Genomic DNA, 16266 nt, shown 5'->3' on the forward strand with positions numbered 1-16266 from the left:
TGTTTCTCCATCTTAAACCACTGTACACTACAAGAAGCACATTGTCCGCTCTCTGTATTCATCATCTCACCATCTCTTTTTTCCTCTTCCTTTTTCTCAGCTCTCAACCTTAAACATTTCCTTCCCTCCATTCATCCATCTCCTTTCTGAGTACATCTCGCCTTCGTCGCTGTCATCGTACCTCTCCTACTCTTCTCTCTGCTGGGGACATTAATCCCAATCCTGGTCCTCCACATCAGCTCTCATCCTATTTGTGCAGGTCACACCATGGTATCTCCAATCTAATTTCTGTTCTTCTCCTCCCCCCTCCTTCCCTTTCTCTTGCGCTCTGTGGAATGCCCGCTCTGTCTATAACAAACTTTCCTACATCCATGACCTCTTTATCTCTCATACTCTCCATCTGCTTGCCCTAACTGAAACTTGGCTTTACCCTGAAGACTCTGTTTCAGTCGCAGCCCTATGCCATGGAGGTTATCTTTTCTCCCATACTCCTCACCTGGTTGGCCGCGGAGGTGTTGTCGGGCTACTACTTTCACCCTCTTGGAGATTTCAACCTCTTCTTCCACCTCAGTCCATTTTTCTTCCTTCGAAGTCCACTCATCTGTCTATTTGCTCCTCTGCGTCTCTGAGTAGCAGTCATTTATCGACCCCCTGATAAGTCCTTTCTTCCTTTCTCACTGACTTTGATGCTTGGCTTTCCTTCTTTCTTGAACCTTCATCTCCTTCCCTCATTCTTGGGGATTTTAACATTCATGCTAATGATCCCTCTGACTCTTATGCTTTCCAGTTTCTTGCTTTAACATCCTCTTTCAATCTTCAACTGTGCTCCACTGCCCCCACTCACCAGAATGGCCACTGTCTTGATCTTATCTTCTTCTCAAACTGCTCACTCTCCAGTTTCTGTGCCTCAACTCTTCCCCTCTCTGACCATCATCTGATAACTTTCACACTTAAACACCCTCCTCCGCAGTCCTGTCCAATCTTAACCAACACATTTAGGAATCTTCAGGCTATTGACCCTTCTACTCTGTCCTCCAATGTTTCAAATCTCTTCTCTACCGCTATGTTATCCAAGTCTGTCAATGAGGCTGTCTCTTCCTATAATATTATTCTCTCCTCTGCTCTGGATACTCTCGCTCCTCCCATTCCCCGTTCTGTAAAACATACCAAACCCCAGCCTTGGCTGACCTCTAGAATCTGCTACCTATGTTCCTGTGCCCGCTCTGCTGAACGCCTTTGGCTGAAATCCCATACCCATGCTGACTTCATACATTTCAAATTCTTGCTGACCTCCTTCCAGTCTGCTCTTTTACTTGCCAAACAGGGCCATTACATCCAGTTGACAAATTCTCTAGGCTCAAATCCTTGACATCTCTTTGCCACACTGAACTCTCTCCTCAAAGTGCCTTCACCTCCAACCCCCCCCCCCCCCCCCTTCACTTTCCCCCCAGACTCTGGCTGAGTTCTTTCATGATAAGGTTCACAAGATTAAACTTGAATTCTCAACCAGGTCACCTCCACCTCTGCTTCCCTTAGTCCATTCTCTCAACCCTCCAACCCCTGCCTCCTTTTCTGAAATCACTGAAGAGGAAACTACACATCTTATTTCCTCCGATCCTATTCCCACCCATCTACTTAACACTATCTCTCCTACTGTCATCCCTTTTATCTGTCATATCCTCAATCTTTCACTGTCCACTGCGACTGTCCCTGATGCCTTCAAACATGTCCTTCCAACTATCACCCCATCTTCCTCCTCCCTTTCCTATCCAAGATACCTGAACGTGCTGTTCACCGCCATTGCCTTGACTTTCTTTCATCTCAAGCTATTCTTGATCCACTTCAATCTGGCTTTCGCCCCCTTCATTCAACTGAAACAGCGCTTGCTAAAGTCTCCAATGATCTGTGTTCCTGGCCAGATCCAAAGGTCTCTATTCTATCCTCATCCTTCTCGATCTGCTGCTTTTGACACGGTTGATCACAGCCTACTCCTTGATACGCTGTCCTCACTTGGATTTCAGGGCTCTGTTCTTTCCTGGTTTTCTTCCTATCTTTCCCAGCGTACCTTTAGTGTATTACTCTAGTGGATCCTCCTCTATTCTATCCCACTGTCAGTTGGTGTACCTCAGGGATCTGTCCTGGGACCTCTGCTTTTCTCCATCTATACTTCTTCCCTTGGTACTCTGATCTCATCCCATGGTTTTCACTATCATCTTTATGCTGATGACTCCCAGATCTACCTCTCCACACCAGAAATCTCAGCCGAAATCCAGGCCAAAGTATCAGCCTGCCTGTCTGACATTGCTTCCTGGATGTCTCGGCGCCATCTGAAACTAAACATGACCAAGACCGAGCTTCTCATCTTTCCCCCTAAACCAACCTCTCCTCCTCCCCCATTCTCTATTTCTGTGGATAACACTCTCATCCTTCCTTGGGGTCATCTTCGACTCCTCCCTCTCCTTCTCTGCACATATTCAACAGACTGCTAAAACCTGTCGTTTCTTTCTCTATAATATCAGCAAAATTCGCCCTTTCCTTTCTGAGCACACTACCAGAACCCTCATCCACACTCTTATCACCTCTCACTTAGACTATTGCAACTTGCTTCTCACAGGTCTCCCACTTAGCCATCTCTCTCCTCTTCAATCTGTTCAAAATCCTGCTGCACGACTAGTATTCCGCCAGTGTCGTTATGCTCATATTAGCCCTCGCCTCAAGTCAGTTCACTGGCTTCCTATCCGTTTCCGCATACAGTTCAAACTCCTCTTATTGACCTATAAGTGCATTTACTCTGCAGCTCCTCAGTACCTCTCCACTCTCATCTCTCCCTGCATTCCTCCCAGGGAACTCCGTTCAATGGGTAAATCTCTCTTATCTGCACCCTTCTCCTCCACTGCTAACTCCAGACTCTGTTCCTTTTATCTTGCTGCACCATATGCCTGGAATAGACTTCCTGAGCCGATACGTCAAGCTCCATCTCTGGCTGTCTTCAAATCTAAGCTAAAAGCCCACCTTTATGATGCTGCTTTTAACTCCTCACCTTTATTCACTTGACCAGAACCCTTATTTTATCATCCTCACTTTAATATTCCTTTATCTCTTATTTGTCCTGTCTGTCCTAATTAGATTGTAAGCTCTGTTGAGCAGGGACTGTCTCTTCATGTTCAAGTGTACAGCACTGCGTACGTCTAGTAGCGCTTTAGAAATGATAAGTAGTAGTAGTAGTAGTTTTAAACACCAGGTAACCATAATTGCTCCTGCAAACACTTAACTGCTCATTTGGACCTGTGCTTTGGGTATCTAACACAAATGCATGACTTTGATTGGGTGTTAATTGCTGATGGCCATATATTTTAAACTATGCATGTATTGCTGATAATGCAAAATAGGAAATACATATGTACATTCTAGGCTGCCCAAACCACATCCAGAACACGCCCCTTTCAAAAACTAAGTGCTGCAGATATAGATGGGTACATAAGTACATAAGTAATGCCATACTGGGAAAAGACCAAGGGTCCATCGAGCCCAGCATCTTGTCCACGACAGCGGCCAATCCAGGTACACAGTAGCTCTTCTAAAATCACTACTAAGATGCATATTATAAGGTCCTTTCCATGTATAAACCTGCTCATTTACATATGCAAATAGTGTACAACTCTTCAAAGATAACCTCCTATATAACTTTAATCTCTTTCAGGAAGAGGTGAATGAAAGCAATGAAGTCATAAGCAATGAATATGAAGAACTGATAAAGTTAAAAAGAACAGGTTCCATTCAAGCCAAGAACTTGAAAAGTAAATTTGAAAAAATTGGCAAACTGTCTGAAGAAGAAATACAGAGAAAGATTGAAGAAGAGCGAGCCAGACGAAGAGCAGTGGATCTGGAAATAAGAGAGAGGGAAGCAGAAAAATTCCAACAGGTCAGCTCTCTTTTCTCAGAAATTATTGCATACAAATAAAAATATTTTGAAAATTCTTACTAGGAACTAACATAGACCAAAAGGGTTGCAGTTGTACCCCAAAGGCAGAATCATAGTATTTGCTTTATGGAATGAAAAGTTCATAACTGCAGTTCTTTTGCCAAGGTAGTGGGGAGGAGTAACGGCCATTGAGTCATTGGCCATTTCCCCTTGTTCTTTAGGATTCCAGGCTCAACCAACCATTTTTTAAAAAATGTATACAAGGTATTTATTGAAAACAACAGTGAAATACAAACAGAGATAAAAACTTTAAATGTTCTCATTAAACCAAACCTAAAACAAGTTATGCATCACAGAACAGCAAATGCTGAAAGTATCAGCTGATAGAAATCATACAAATGCTATTGTAAATCTCTAGAATTTATAATACATTTTATAGTTTAAGCATCCCACCAAATGTAAGGTAAGGATATTTAACAAAAGAAATAGGCCACTGCTCCCCCCCCCCCTCAGCAATTAAACCATTATAGTAACATAGTAGATGACGGCAGTGAAAGACCTGCATGGTCCATCCAGTCTGCCCAACAAGATAAACTCATATGTGCTACTTTTTGTGTATACCTGACCTTGATTTGTATCCACCATTTCAGGTCACAGACCGTAGAAGTCTGCCCAGCATTGGCCCCGCCTCCCAACCACTAGTCCCGCCTCCCACCACCGGCTCTGCCACCCAATCTCCGCTAAGCTTCTGAGGATCCATTCCTTCTGAACAGGATTCCTTTATGTCTATCCCATCCATTTTTGAATTCCATTACCGTTTTCATTTCCACCACCTCCCGCGGGAGGGCATTCCAAGCATCCACTACTCTCTCCATGAAAAAATACTTCCTGACATTTTTCTTGAGTCTGCCCCCCTTCAATCTCATTTCATGTCCTCTCGTTCTACCACCTTCCCATCTCCGGAAAAGGTTCGTTTGCGGATTAATACCTTTCAAATATTTGAATGTCTATCATATCACCCCTGTTTCTCCTTTCCTCCAGGGTATACATGTTCAGGTCAGCAAGTTTCTCCTCATACGTCTTGTAACGCAAATCCCATACCATTCTTGTAGCTTTTCTTTGCACCGCTTCAATTCTTTTTACATCCTTAGCAAGATACGGCCTCCAAAACTGAACACAATATTCCAGGTGCGTCCTCACCGACGACTTATACAGGGGCATTAAAACCTCTTTTCTTCTGCTGGTCACACCTCTCTCTATACAGCCTAGCAACCTTCTAGCTACGGCCACCGCCTTGTCATGCTGTTTCGTCGCCTTCAAATCCTCAGATACTATCACCCCAAGATCCCTCTCCCTTTCCGTACATATCAGACTCTCACCATCTAACACGTACGTCTCCCGTGGATTTCTACTCATTTTGCATTTCTTCGCATTGAATTTTAATTGCCAATCCTTAGACCATTTTTCTAGCTTATGCAGATCCTTTTTCATGTTTTCCACTCCCGGGTGTCAATTCTGTTACAAATCTTAGTATCATCCACAAAAAGTCAAACTTTACCTTCTAACCCTTCGGCAATGTCACTCACAAATATATTGAACAGAATCGACCCCAGCACCGATCCCTGAGGCACTCCACTACTTAATCCTTCCCTCATCTGAGCGAATTCCATTAACCACCACCCTCTGGCGTCTGTCCGTCAACCAGTTCACCACGTCTGGTCCTATCTTCAGCCTGTCAAGTTTATTTAAGAGTCTCCTGTGGGGAACCGTGTCAAAGGCTTTGCTGAAATCTAAGTAGATTACATCTATAGCATGTCCATGATTCAATTCTTCAGTCACCCAGTTAAAGAATTCAATGAGATTCATTTGGCACGATTTCCCTTTGGTAAAACCATGTTCCCTCTGACCTTGCAACTTATTGGCTTCCAGGAAATTCACTATGCTTTCCTTCAGCATCGCTTCCATTACTTTTCCAATAACCGAAGTGAAGCTTACTGGCCTGTAGTTTCCAGCTTCTTCCCTATCACCACTTTTGTGAAGAGGTGACAGGTATTCACTCAGTTTCACCCAGTCCTATTCTAAATTTTAATCTTAACCAATTTTTACTGGACTGTGTCATCAAGACTTACACAAGAACATTAGAGTAGCCTTACTGGGTCAGACCAATGGTCCATCTAGCCCAGTATTCTGTTTCTAACAGTGGCAAGCCAGGTCGTAAGTACCTGGCAGAAACCCAAACTGTGGCAACATTCCATGCTACAAATCCCAGGGCAAGCAGTTGCTTCCCCATGACCTTTCCTCCAGGAACTTGTTCAAACCTTTTTTTTAAAGCCAGATACGCTAACTGCTGTTACCACATTCTCTGGCAAAGATTTCCAGAGGTTAACTATTCATTGAATTTCCTCCTATTTGTTTTAAAAGTATTCCCATGTAACTTCCTCGAGTGTCTCCTAGTCTTTGTACTTTTGGAACAAGTAAAAAAAAAAACCCAATTTACTTCTACTCATTCTACACCACTCAGGATTTTGTAGACCTCAATCGTACCTCCCCTCATCAGTCTCTTTTCCAAGCTGAAGAGCCTTTCCTTATGTGAGAGGAATTCCATCATCTTTATCAATTTGGTCGCTGTTCTTTGAGCCTTTTCTAATTCCGCTATATCTTTGAGATATGGCGACCAGAACTGAATGCAGTACTCAAGGTGCGGTCGCCCCATGGAGCGATACAGATGCATTATAGTATTTTTGGTCTTATTCAACATCCCTTTCCTAATACTTTCTAGCATCCTGTTTGCTTTGGCCACTGCTGCACACTGAGCAGATTTCAGTGTTTTATCTACAACACTTAGATCTTTTTCTTGAGTGCTGACCCCAAAGTGGACCCTAGCATCAAGTAACTTGGATTCAGATTATTCTTTCCAATGTGCATCAGCTTGCATTTGTCCACATTAAATTTTATTTGCCATTGCCCGTCTTTCAATGTCCTAAGGTTTTCCTGCAATATTTCACAGTCCTCATGTGTTTTAACAACCTTGAATAGTTTTGTGTCATCTGCAAATTTAATCACCTTACTCATCGTTCTGATTTCCATATCATTTATAAATATGTTAAATAGCACTGGTTCCAGTGCTTATCCCTGTGGCACTCCACTGTTCACCCTCCTCCATTGAGAGAAATGACTATTTAACCCTACCCTCTGTTTTCTGTCCAATAACCAATTCCTAATCCACACCAGAACATTACCTCCTATTTCATGACTTTAATTTTATCAGGAGTCTCTCATCTGGAACTTTATCAAAAGCTTTCTGAAAATCTAGATACACTCCATCAACCAGCTCACCTTTATCCATGTTTATTCATGCCTTCAAAGACATGAAGCAAATTGGTGAGGCAAGACTTCCTATGGCTGAGTCCATGCAGACTTTGTCCCATTAAACCATGTTTATCTATGTGTTCCTTAATTTTATTCTTTATAATAGTTTCCACTATTTTGCTTGGCACTGACGTCAGGCTTACTGGTCTAATTTCCTGGACCACCCCGGAACCCTTTTTAATATCAGCGTTGCATTGGCCACCCTCCAATCTTCAGGTACTATGGATAATTTCAACAACTATTAGATTGTAAGCTCTTTGAGCAGGGACTGTCTCTCTTTGTTAAATTGTACAGCGCTGCGTAACCCTAGTAGCGCTCTAGAAATGTTAAGTAGTAGGTCACATATTACTAACAGCAGATTAGTAGTTTCATGCTTGAGTTCTCTTGAATGTATGCCATCCAGTCCCAGGTGATTTACTACTCCTTTGTCAATTTTGGCTCAATACATCTTCCGGTTCACCAACATTTCTTTCAGTTTCCTCCGATCATCACCCTTGAAAACCATGTCCAGTACAGGCAGATCTCTTACATCATCTTCCGTAAGACTGAAGCATAGAATTGTTTCTCCACTAAGGCCTTGTTCTCCCCGAGTGCCCCTTTACTACTTCGTGATCTAACAGTCCCACAGATTCCCTCACAGGCTTTCTGCTACAAATTGAGCCCTTCCTCTCCTCCCCTTATTTTCTAACTCCTCTCCCTCCAATCTAAGCATCACAATAAGCATTGCTGGCCAGCAGGGTAGCACTAGCTATTACGTACATTGGACCTGCACTATAATTCTCATTCCTCCTGTAAGTTTAAACACTATTGTGGCTCCCCCTGATTTTGTCTATACTCCTTACCTCCCTTCTTTCTGCTATCTAGAACTTAAAATCTGGCTGCTCCTTCTGCATTGCTGTGCCTGTCATCACCTGTCCTCTTCCTTTGTGCTGGTATCCATATTATTACATTTAACAACAGTAGAAAACACTTCTGGTGAAGGGGTAGGTAGCTAAGTGAGAGGGGAGCAGAGTTTAGGGCCTCCCTATGGAGACTTGGGAATGAGTAATGAGCAATCTCCCATATTTGGTGGGTAGGGAGGGAAGGAGGTAAGGGGACTCACAGACAGCTCAGATTTGGGGGGTGGGGAAGCAATGAGGACTTCCACACTGTATGGGGGGGGGGGGGGATGAAGATCCAGGAACGTAGAGATGAGAAAAAATAGGGGTTCTCAGATTGATGGAGATGGGGAGAACAGGTAAAGGAAAAAAATGGAGGACGGATATCTCAAATAGAGACTCAAGGATGTGTGGGCTGAACAGTCACAGAGATTGAATAAGGATTGTGTGTGTGTATGTGTGGGGGGGAACTTGGATACTGGGTAGGAGAGATTAGTGAGTCCAAAACTGGGAAAAGGAGGGGAGTATAAGTGTAGATGCTGTGAATATGAGATGTGGGGTAGAAGAATAAAAACAGGAAACGGTTGAGATATAATTTGAGGACCTTGAAAGTATGGAAAACAGGAAGCTGCAAAAAGTACAAATAATAAGAAAAGGATGTGCACCTGTGAAGGGCATGAAATAAGGTGGAAATGGGGCTGGGAGGACTGGATAGGGGTTGAGACAGAAGAAAGGGTCTGAAAACACAGGAGATGAGGAGCAACAGTAGAAGAGCTGGAGGTAATTAGGGAATGAGAGTAGTTCTGCCCCTTGGCCAAAAGCTGCAACCCACCTCCTCAAATGGGATTCCCTAGGATCCCCATCCGTTCTTCTTCTATATAAGGAGTGTGTGTTATCTGGCAACCGCATTTCCCTGCCCTCCTATCAAAAACAGCAAAGACCAAGGTGATGGAAAGAGATACTTTATAGGGCTAATGTTACTTGCTTGGCAGCAGTTACATTAAGATAATGAGACAACCAAGATGGTAGCACACACAATTTTGTGTTTGTTTACATGGCAGCAGAGATGTTTCTGATAAAACAATTAAGCTGACCTGCACATTGTATTTATTTCTCTTTAGTCATATGTATTGTTTTATCCCAAATATACCCCACAGCTAGTCCTATATCCTTATATAGGCAGACGGTGCAGGGGATCCTTCCTAGAGCATGCTACACCGGCTTTTTTTTGTTCATATTTTTTTTTACTGGATATATAGCAATGTACATAGGCAAATTTTAGCCAGTGGCTATTGCCGTTAATTCAAAACACTGTAGTCAGCACCTGATACCAATTACGTAAGTTTTTCTATATATCAAGCCCTTTTTATTCAGCTTAGTGATTGGACTATGGCAGCTTTAGGGATGTGCATCTCTGACATATTTGTATTTTGAACAGAACAAAATGAAATAAACTGCTCGCTCTCTAGCACTGTATGGAGAGTCTGGCTTCTTACTATACTTGTACATTCATATTTTACAATTTGTCACTTATTTGAGGGCACGTAACAAAGACGAGGTATTCTGCTAGTGTGTAGCATATGTAGGAATCTATACCAGTCTGACTTGTTTTGTTGTTCTACAGCCTGTGATAAATACCTGCAGTGCTGCTTTCTTACTTTTGAGTCAGCAATGAGTGGGGTAAGGTAGAGTAGCTTTGTGTATTAGGGTGCACATATATAGTACATGATGGCAGATAAAGTCTGCCCAACAAGATAAATTCATACGTGCTACTTTATATGTATACCTGACCTTGATTTATCCTTGCCATTTTCGGGGAATAGACCATAGAAGTCTGCCCAGCACTTGCCCCACCTCCCAACCACCGGTGCTGCCACCCAATCTCTGCTAAGCTTCCGAGGATCCATCTGAACAGGATTACTTCATGTTTATCCCACACATTTTTGAATTCGGTTACAGTTTTCATCTCCACCTCCTCCTGTGGGAGTGCATTCCAAGTATCCACCACTCTCTACTGGTGTAATATTTTCAATGATACCTGTTTATGTGCACCATGGCTGGTAAAAGGGGTGTGGCTACTGTAGGGGCAGAACCATAGTGACCCTGCACCCAGGCTACCTATAATGAGTACCAATATCTTTTTTTTTCCCTACAAAAAAAGCACTGGATAGGCACACACACATAAATCCAAATCATACCATATGCAGCAAACAAAAAATATCTCTCCCACTGAAAACCAAGCCTCCCTGCTCAGGAATGTAGAGGTGGGTGGGCCTGGGTCCCTCCATTTTTGCCTCAGGCCCTCCCAGCAGCCAGGCACATTAGTCATGTAGTTTAGAGGGATCCCTAAGCCCTAGTTGCTGAAGAAATGCAGACAGGCCAGTCAGCTAAAGCAGACAGCATGTTTCAATGCACTCTTGCCTGCCACCGCCTCAGGGTGGTTCCGCATTTCTTCAGCTAACAAAGCCTAGGGATTCCTGTCAGCTAAATTATTTTTAATTTATATTTTTGTGATTGTGGGGTGAATAGAAAAGCAACAGGTTCTGAAAAAACCCTAGGATATATGTTTCCTTTGCTCTGTTCCTCTGGCTCTTGTGTGTCCCAGGCTTATAAGTATCCTGCAAGGTTGTGGAGAGGTTTAATGCATTATAGGGAAGACCAAAGTGGTTTGGAGGTTATTGGAAGGGAACTGTAAAAAGATTTGAGTTGTAGCAGCAAATTGCTTTGGAGCTCAAGCAGCCTGGATGGGTGGTTCTGACTGATGTTTATGCAGGATGAAAATCAAACCCTATTACAAACAGCATACCAATGCTATTACCCTTACAGTCCTTAAAACATACTGTTTTGAAAAATAAAAAAGTAAAAGTGGATATGCTCACAGATCAGACATGGTCATTTGAGGAAACATCCTCTGTAATTGTTTCCACTGTTCTGTAATCAACTACCGGTGAGAACAAGCAACGAGCTTAGACGCACTTCCATAAAGTTGTCCTACTTTTTTCAAGGTACTATGGTTTAAGGACAATAAATATTTTTCCATGAAATACACACTATAATCATAAGGTCTGATTCATAGCCGATTCCCTTAATCTTAGTTTCCCCTCTTGGTCCCACATTTGCCCAAGATCAAAAGCAGGCAAACTGCTCCTTTAAGGCTGCTAATGTGTGTATTCGGCTCCTAAGTATATTTGCACCACCGCATAGGTGCTGGAAGGACCTTGCAACTGGCAGACCTCATGCTCAAAGCCCAGGTCACACGTGGACTTCAGGGCAGAAGAGACTGTGGTGGGGGGGGGGGGGGGGGGGGGATGACCATGGTCCCTGGTGTTCTGATGGAAACCCCCCCCCCCCCCCCCCCCCATGACCTTTCTAAGGTTGCTGATAGAGAACTGTGATGAGGCATGTAGCCACTACTATGTTACTGTGAACTCCAAGCTGGGACTTCAAGGTGGGTGCATTTGGGGGGAGAAAACAAATTTTGCTTTTTACTGCTTGTACTAGAGAGTTGCCAATTGGGTTGGAGGATCTGGACACCAAAATTCTCTCTGCCCTTCTTGTGGAAAAAAAGAAAGAAAAAAAAAATCTGCTCAGTTTTTGTACAGTTCACAGGGGTCTGGATGGATTACAAACATTGCAACAAGAGAGGAAGTTGTTCCCAGCACAGCCATCTTCACATATACATTTCATGATATCCATGGGTCATGAACTTGATATACAGCCTGTGGTATGTTCCATCCAGACTTTATGAGCCAGACTTTCTAATAAGCAGGCCATAATTGACAATTCAAATATATTGTGCTCTACCTTTTCTTGTTTATAAAGCTAATATAGATTTAAAAAGTCAAATTTCAATACATACTTTTGAGTATGTAATGAAAGAAGCAGCAATAAGATTAGAAACAAGATTTCTATTAAACAAATCAAATTAAAATCCATTTTAGCATTTACTACATACAGTTTTAGGTAAAAGCCTTTCCGTTACTTTTAAGGAACAAGAAATTGATGCGAAACCAGAAAGCAAATATGAAGCACCATTTTCTCATAAAGTTGACATGAAGGCACGATTTGAACAAATGGCTAAAGCAAGGGCTGAAGAAGAACAACGAAGAATTGAAGAACAGAAGGTTCTGCGTATGCAATTTGAACAAAAAGAGATTGATGCTGCATTACAAAAGGTATTTTAATTACATTAAGTTCTGCCCTATTAACAGTTCTAAAGAAATGTCTCCTTACTACATGCTAGATTTGCACTCATTTTTTTAATCGCTCAGAGTGTCAAACATAAATGCCTGAACACTGCTACACGCTACCAAAACACATAATTGGCTTCACATAACTCTTCCGTTCGACGTTTCCCTATGTATCTGTTCCAATGATCCTTATTGTACCACAACATCACATTGTAACTGTTCATACCGAAGTTGGCGTGCGCCTCTACGGTACTATGTAAGCCACATTGGACCAGCAAATAGGTGGGAAAATGTGGGATACAAATGTAACAAATAAATTTCTGCAACATTAAACAGCTTATGGCTTTTGTTAAGGGAAATACATTCTCAATCTTTGAAACTCTGCTTTGTTAAAGATTTTTAGTATAAATCCCTTTATTAAATTAAGAAAAAGCACCTGCAATACAGGAAGCTTGTCTTTTGAGCACTGAAACATCATGCCATATCTTCACAGGCTGCTGCCGATCGACCAGTGGGATATAATTGTTTTTCTCCAAGTCTGCTGGACTTCACCTGCTTAGTATTAAAGTGCCTTGTACCGTCATAAATTTTCAAGCTACTTACCAAGGCAATAATGCAGGTGTTATATTGATATTTCAGGGGCCTTGATGGATCACAGCACGACATTGCCATCCTTTTCCAGAACCTTTGCCAGTGCAATACCTCATGATCACTGCATTTGATCAATTTGACCCACAAGGCAAAATCTAGTATCTGAAACATTGTTAAAAATAAGTTTCTGCTGGTTTTCCCTCATGCAGCGGATGCATAGATGTTGGCTGAAAACAGTTCATTTCTTCTTAAACTCAGAGTGGCAAACCTACTACTTGCATGAAATTATAAATAAAGAAGCATACTCCCGATTTCCCATAAATTTGTTATCAGTTAACTATGTTTTGCCTTGGGGGTGGTGTATCAGAAATTCCCTTGCAAGAATTACAGTGTGTCAGAATATGCCACTTTTGAACAGTGGCGTAGCTACATGGGGCCCCTGGACCCCCCTGCCGCCGCCACCTACCTTTGCTGGTGGGGGACTCCAACCCCCGCCAGCCGAAGTCCTGTTCTTCCGGTGCAAGGCTTCATTCTGTTTCTGTGAGTCTGACGGCCTGCACGAAGCCTTGCGTCGGAAGAAGAGGAGCTCGACTGGCGGGGGTTGGGGTCCCCCGCCAGCAAAGGTAGGCAACGGTGGTGGGTTGGCGGCAGGAGGGGGGCTCAAGAGGGGGTGGAGAAAGCTAAAATGTGCCCCTCACCTCAGGTTCTGGATCCCCCTCCCGCCGAACTCTGGCTATGCCCTTGCTTTTGAGTAAGGTAGCTAAGTTATTTTCTAGGCCAAATCACAATTGTTGCCAGCGAACAGCGACCACACTACCGACATAAAATTGAGACAAACTAGTTCAATAAATATGGGTTTGTGTGCACTACCTGTGAGCAAACAACATACATTTCAGTATTCTATAAGTAGATAAAATTTATAAAACATTCTCTAGGCAACATACAATGCATCTGTGCTCTGAAGAACAAATAATCAAGAAGACAAAATGACTTTACTTGAAGTGACAGCACGTGACTAACATCTGCACTCCCAGTTCCATACTCTAACCACTTAAGTCAATTTTTAAAAAGATTTCAGACATTGTAAAGCTTTATGTATTGTTTAGCAAATTCCTTTGTGCAGGACCCAAGTACACCATGAAAATTTCTATTTAATTATATAACATATGGATGTATGTTTAAGATCACTTTTCAATTTTATTTTTCTTACTAGCAAAGAGAAGAAGAGGAAGAAGATGAGGGAAGCATTGTTAATGGTTCTACTTATGAAGATGAAGACCATGCTAGGTCTGGAGCACCTTGGTTTAAGAAACCATTAAAAAATATCTCAGTTGTGGATGGTGAACCAGTAAGGTTTACTGTTAAAGTTACTGGAGAACCAAAGCCTGAGATCACATGGTGGTTTGAGGGAGAAATGTTGCAAGACTGTGAGGACTATCAGTACATTGAAAGAGGGGAAACCTACTGCCTTTACTTACCAGAAACTTTTCCAGAAGACACAGGAGAATATATGTGTAAAGCCGTCAACAGCAGAGGCACAGCAGCCAGCTCCTGCATTCTTACTATTGAAAGTAAGAGCTAATGTTTTATCTTGCCTTCATCTTAGTCTGTTATATTCCTTTACTCAATATACCTGTTGGTGTTCTCAATTTTCCTAATACTTTTCTCTTTCTGTTCTAGCTGATGACTACTAAATACTCTACTTTTGCTGGAATCTTCCTTCTTCCTTGATTTTCTTGCTGCGTCCATCTTTCTGTGTGATGGGGCCAATTAAAGGAAGAACAAAACTGTACCGTATTGATTTGCCATTCCTGCGTTAAATATTGGTAGTCTTCAAAATTGCATGTAAAGTCTTTTTCTTACAAAAGAGCTCAACTGTTATCAAATAATTACCAGAAATATTTCGCCCTACAGAACAGTCTGAGTCATACATAACCTAAATTACTTCATTACTTCTCTGACTTAAGACCAATTGTCCCATTATAAAGTAGCCTCGTTAGCATCAGGACAGCTTAAATGGCATATTTAACACCATTTTCATTGTGTTGTGTTACTGTGCTGAAATGTAATCTGCAAATACATAAAGTGTTATGAATTTGTTAATACATATTGCAATGGAACTATTTAACTAATCAGTATGTTTTTTAAAAGTTCCTCAGAAGGAAAGTAAAATGTTTTCTGAAAACTGTTTTTAATGATTGTAACATATCTGAATGTAGTGTATAATTTTCAATTAAAGAATAAAACCTAATGCAGTAGCATGTGGTCCTTGATCAACACGGTATTAACTCAGATTGTCCATTGTATTAGTACATATTTTTGCCCCATTATGACTACTTAAGTAGATGGTTCTATACTGAAACCTGGCTTAACATTACTGTATTAAAATTCATACACTATCAGCAGCTCAAAGAAAAAATTATAAAGGAGAATAGATAACTGGAAATTGGAAAAGAGATAATACAAGTTGGTTCACATATTGAGACCTCAGTCAAGCGGGTTGACGTGATTAGATTAGAAAGATAAACAGGCAACCAGCATTTACTACCCATTTATACAAAGACAAATATCTTAAAATAAATTCTAAGGTTCAATGGTAATGCGTGGAGTTCTTTTAACACGAGTTAGACATAATGGGATTTAAATACTGGCTAAAAGCCTTATTGTTTTGAGATTAACTGAAGACTGTATAAAGATGATTGCAATTGAGTTTCTCAAGCAAGATTATAAAAAAAAATAAAAAGGCCAAGATACCTACACAGCTGAATTCAGCTTCTGTCTAGTCTATACAAGCCAATTAGCAATGGTCTACATGTAGGCCAACATTCAAACAAGGAAGTTTCTTTTTTTTGTTTTTTTAAAACCATTCTGCCCATGCCCTATCTGAATATCATCTGGGAGAAAAAAAAACAAATAACTCCCCCCCCCCCCAGTAGCTTAACTCAAGTCCCTCAATAAATTGCCAAAAAGACGAAGGAGGGCTGTATGGTGGGTGGATGGGGGAAAGAATATTGGACATGACCTGATGGGTGGGAGGCTATAAGCAACAAGTCCTTCTGCTTAAGTTCATAGATTGAGTTTACTAAATATAAACAGTGCGGTATGTTCTTTACAAAGGAGGAAACATTCTTGCTTTAAGATCTGACCACCATGTATCTGTTTTGGAAAATAATGTTTCATGCTCTCTGGTTTGGTTAGTAAAGAGTTGACGTAAGAATGGCTCACTGAAACACTCAAAGGGATGGTTAAAGGGTTTTGGACTGCACTGAACCAAGCTGCCGGGGGGGGGGGGGGGGGGGGGGGGGGGGGGGGACGA

At 41.8% G+C, this 16266-nt stretch overlaps 1 protein-coding gene across 4 annotated transcripts in view; it reads left to right on the top strand.

Moving 5' to 3' along the window:
• Positions 1-15317, top strand: part of NEXN (nexilin F-actin binding protein) — a 127481-nt gene extending 112164 nt beyond the window's left edge. For 3 of the 4 annotated variants that reach the window (XM_030205558.1, XM_030205559.1, XM_030205561.1), the window contains 4 exons: positions 3701-3922; positions 12159-12344; positions 14164-14521; positions 14631-15317. In XM_030205558.1, the coding sequence (XP_030061418.1) occupies positions 3701-3922; positions 12159-12344; positions 14164-14521; positions 14631-14644 (780 nt within the window). In that variant the 3' untranslated portion in view covers positions 14645-15317. Of the gene's footprint in view, positions 1-3700; positions 3923-12158; positions 12345-14163; positions 14533-14630 lie in introns of those variants that run through there. The other variant, XM_030205560.1, reaches the window with a different exon arrangement.
• The last annotated feature ends 949 nt before the right edge of the window (positions 15318-16266 follow it).

This window comes from Microcaecilia unicolor, chromosome 6 (genome assembly GCF_901765095.1).
Source record: "Microcaecilia unicolor chromosome 6, aMicUni1.1, whole genome shotgun sequence".
Taxonomy (NCBI): domain Eukaryota; kingdom Metazoa; phylum Chordata; class Amphibia; order Gymnophiona; family Siphonopidae; genus Microcaecilia; species Microcaecilia unicolor.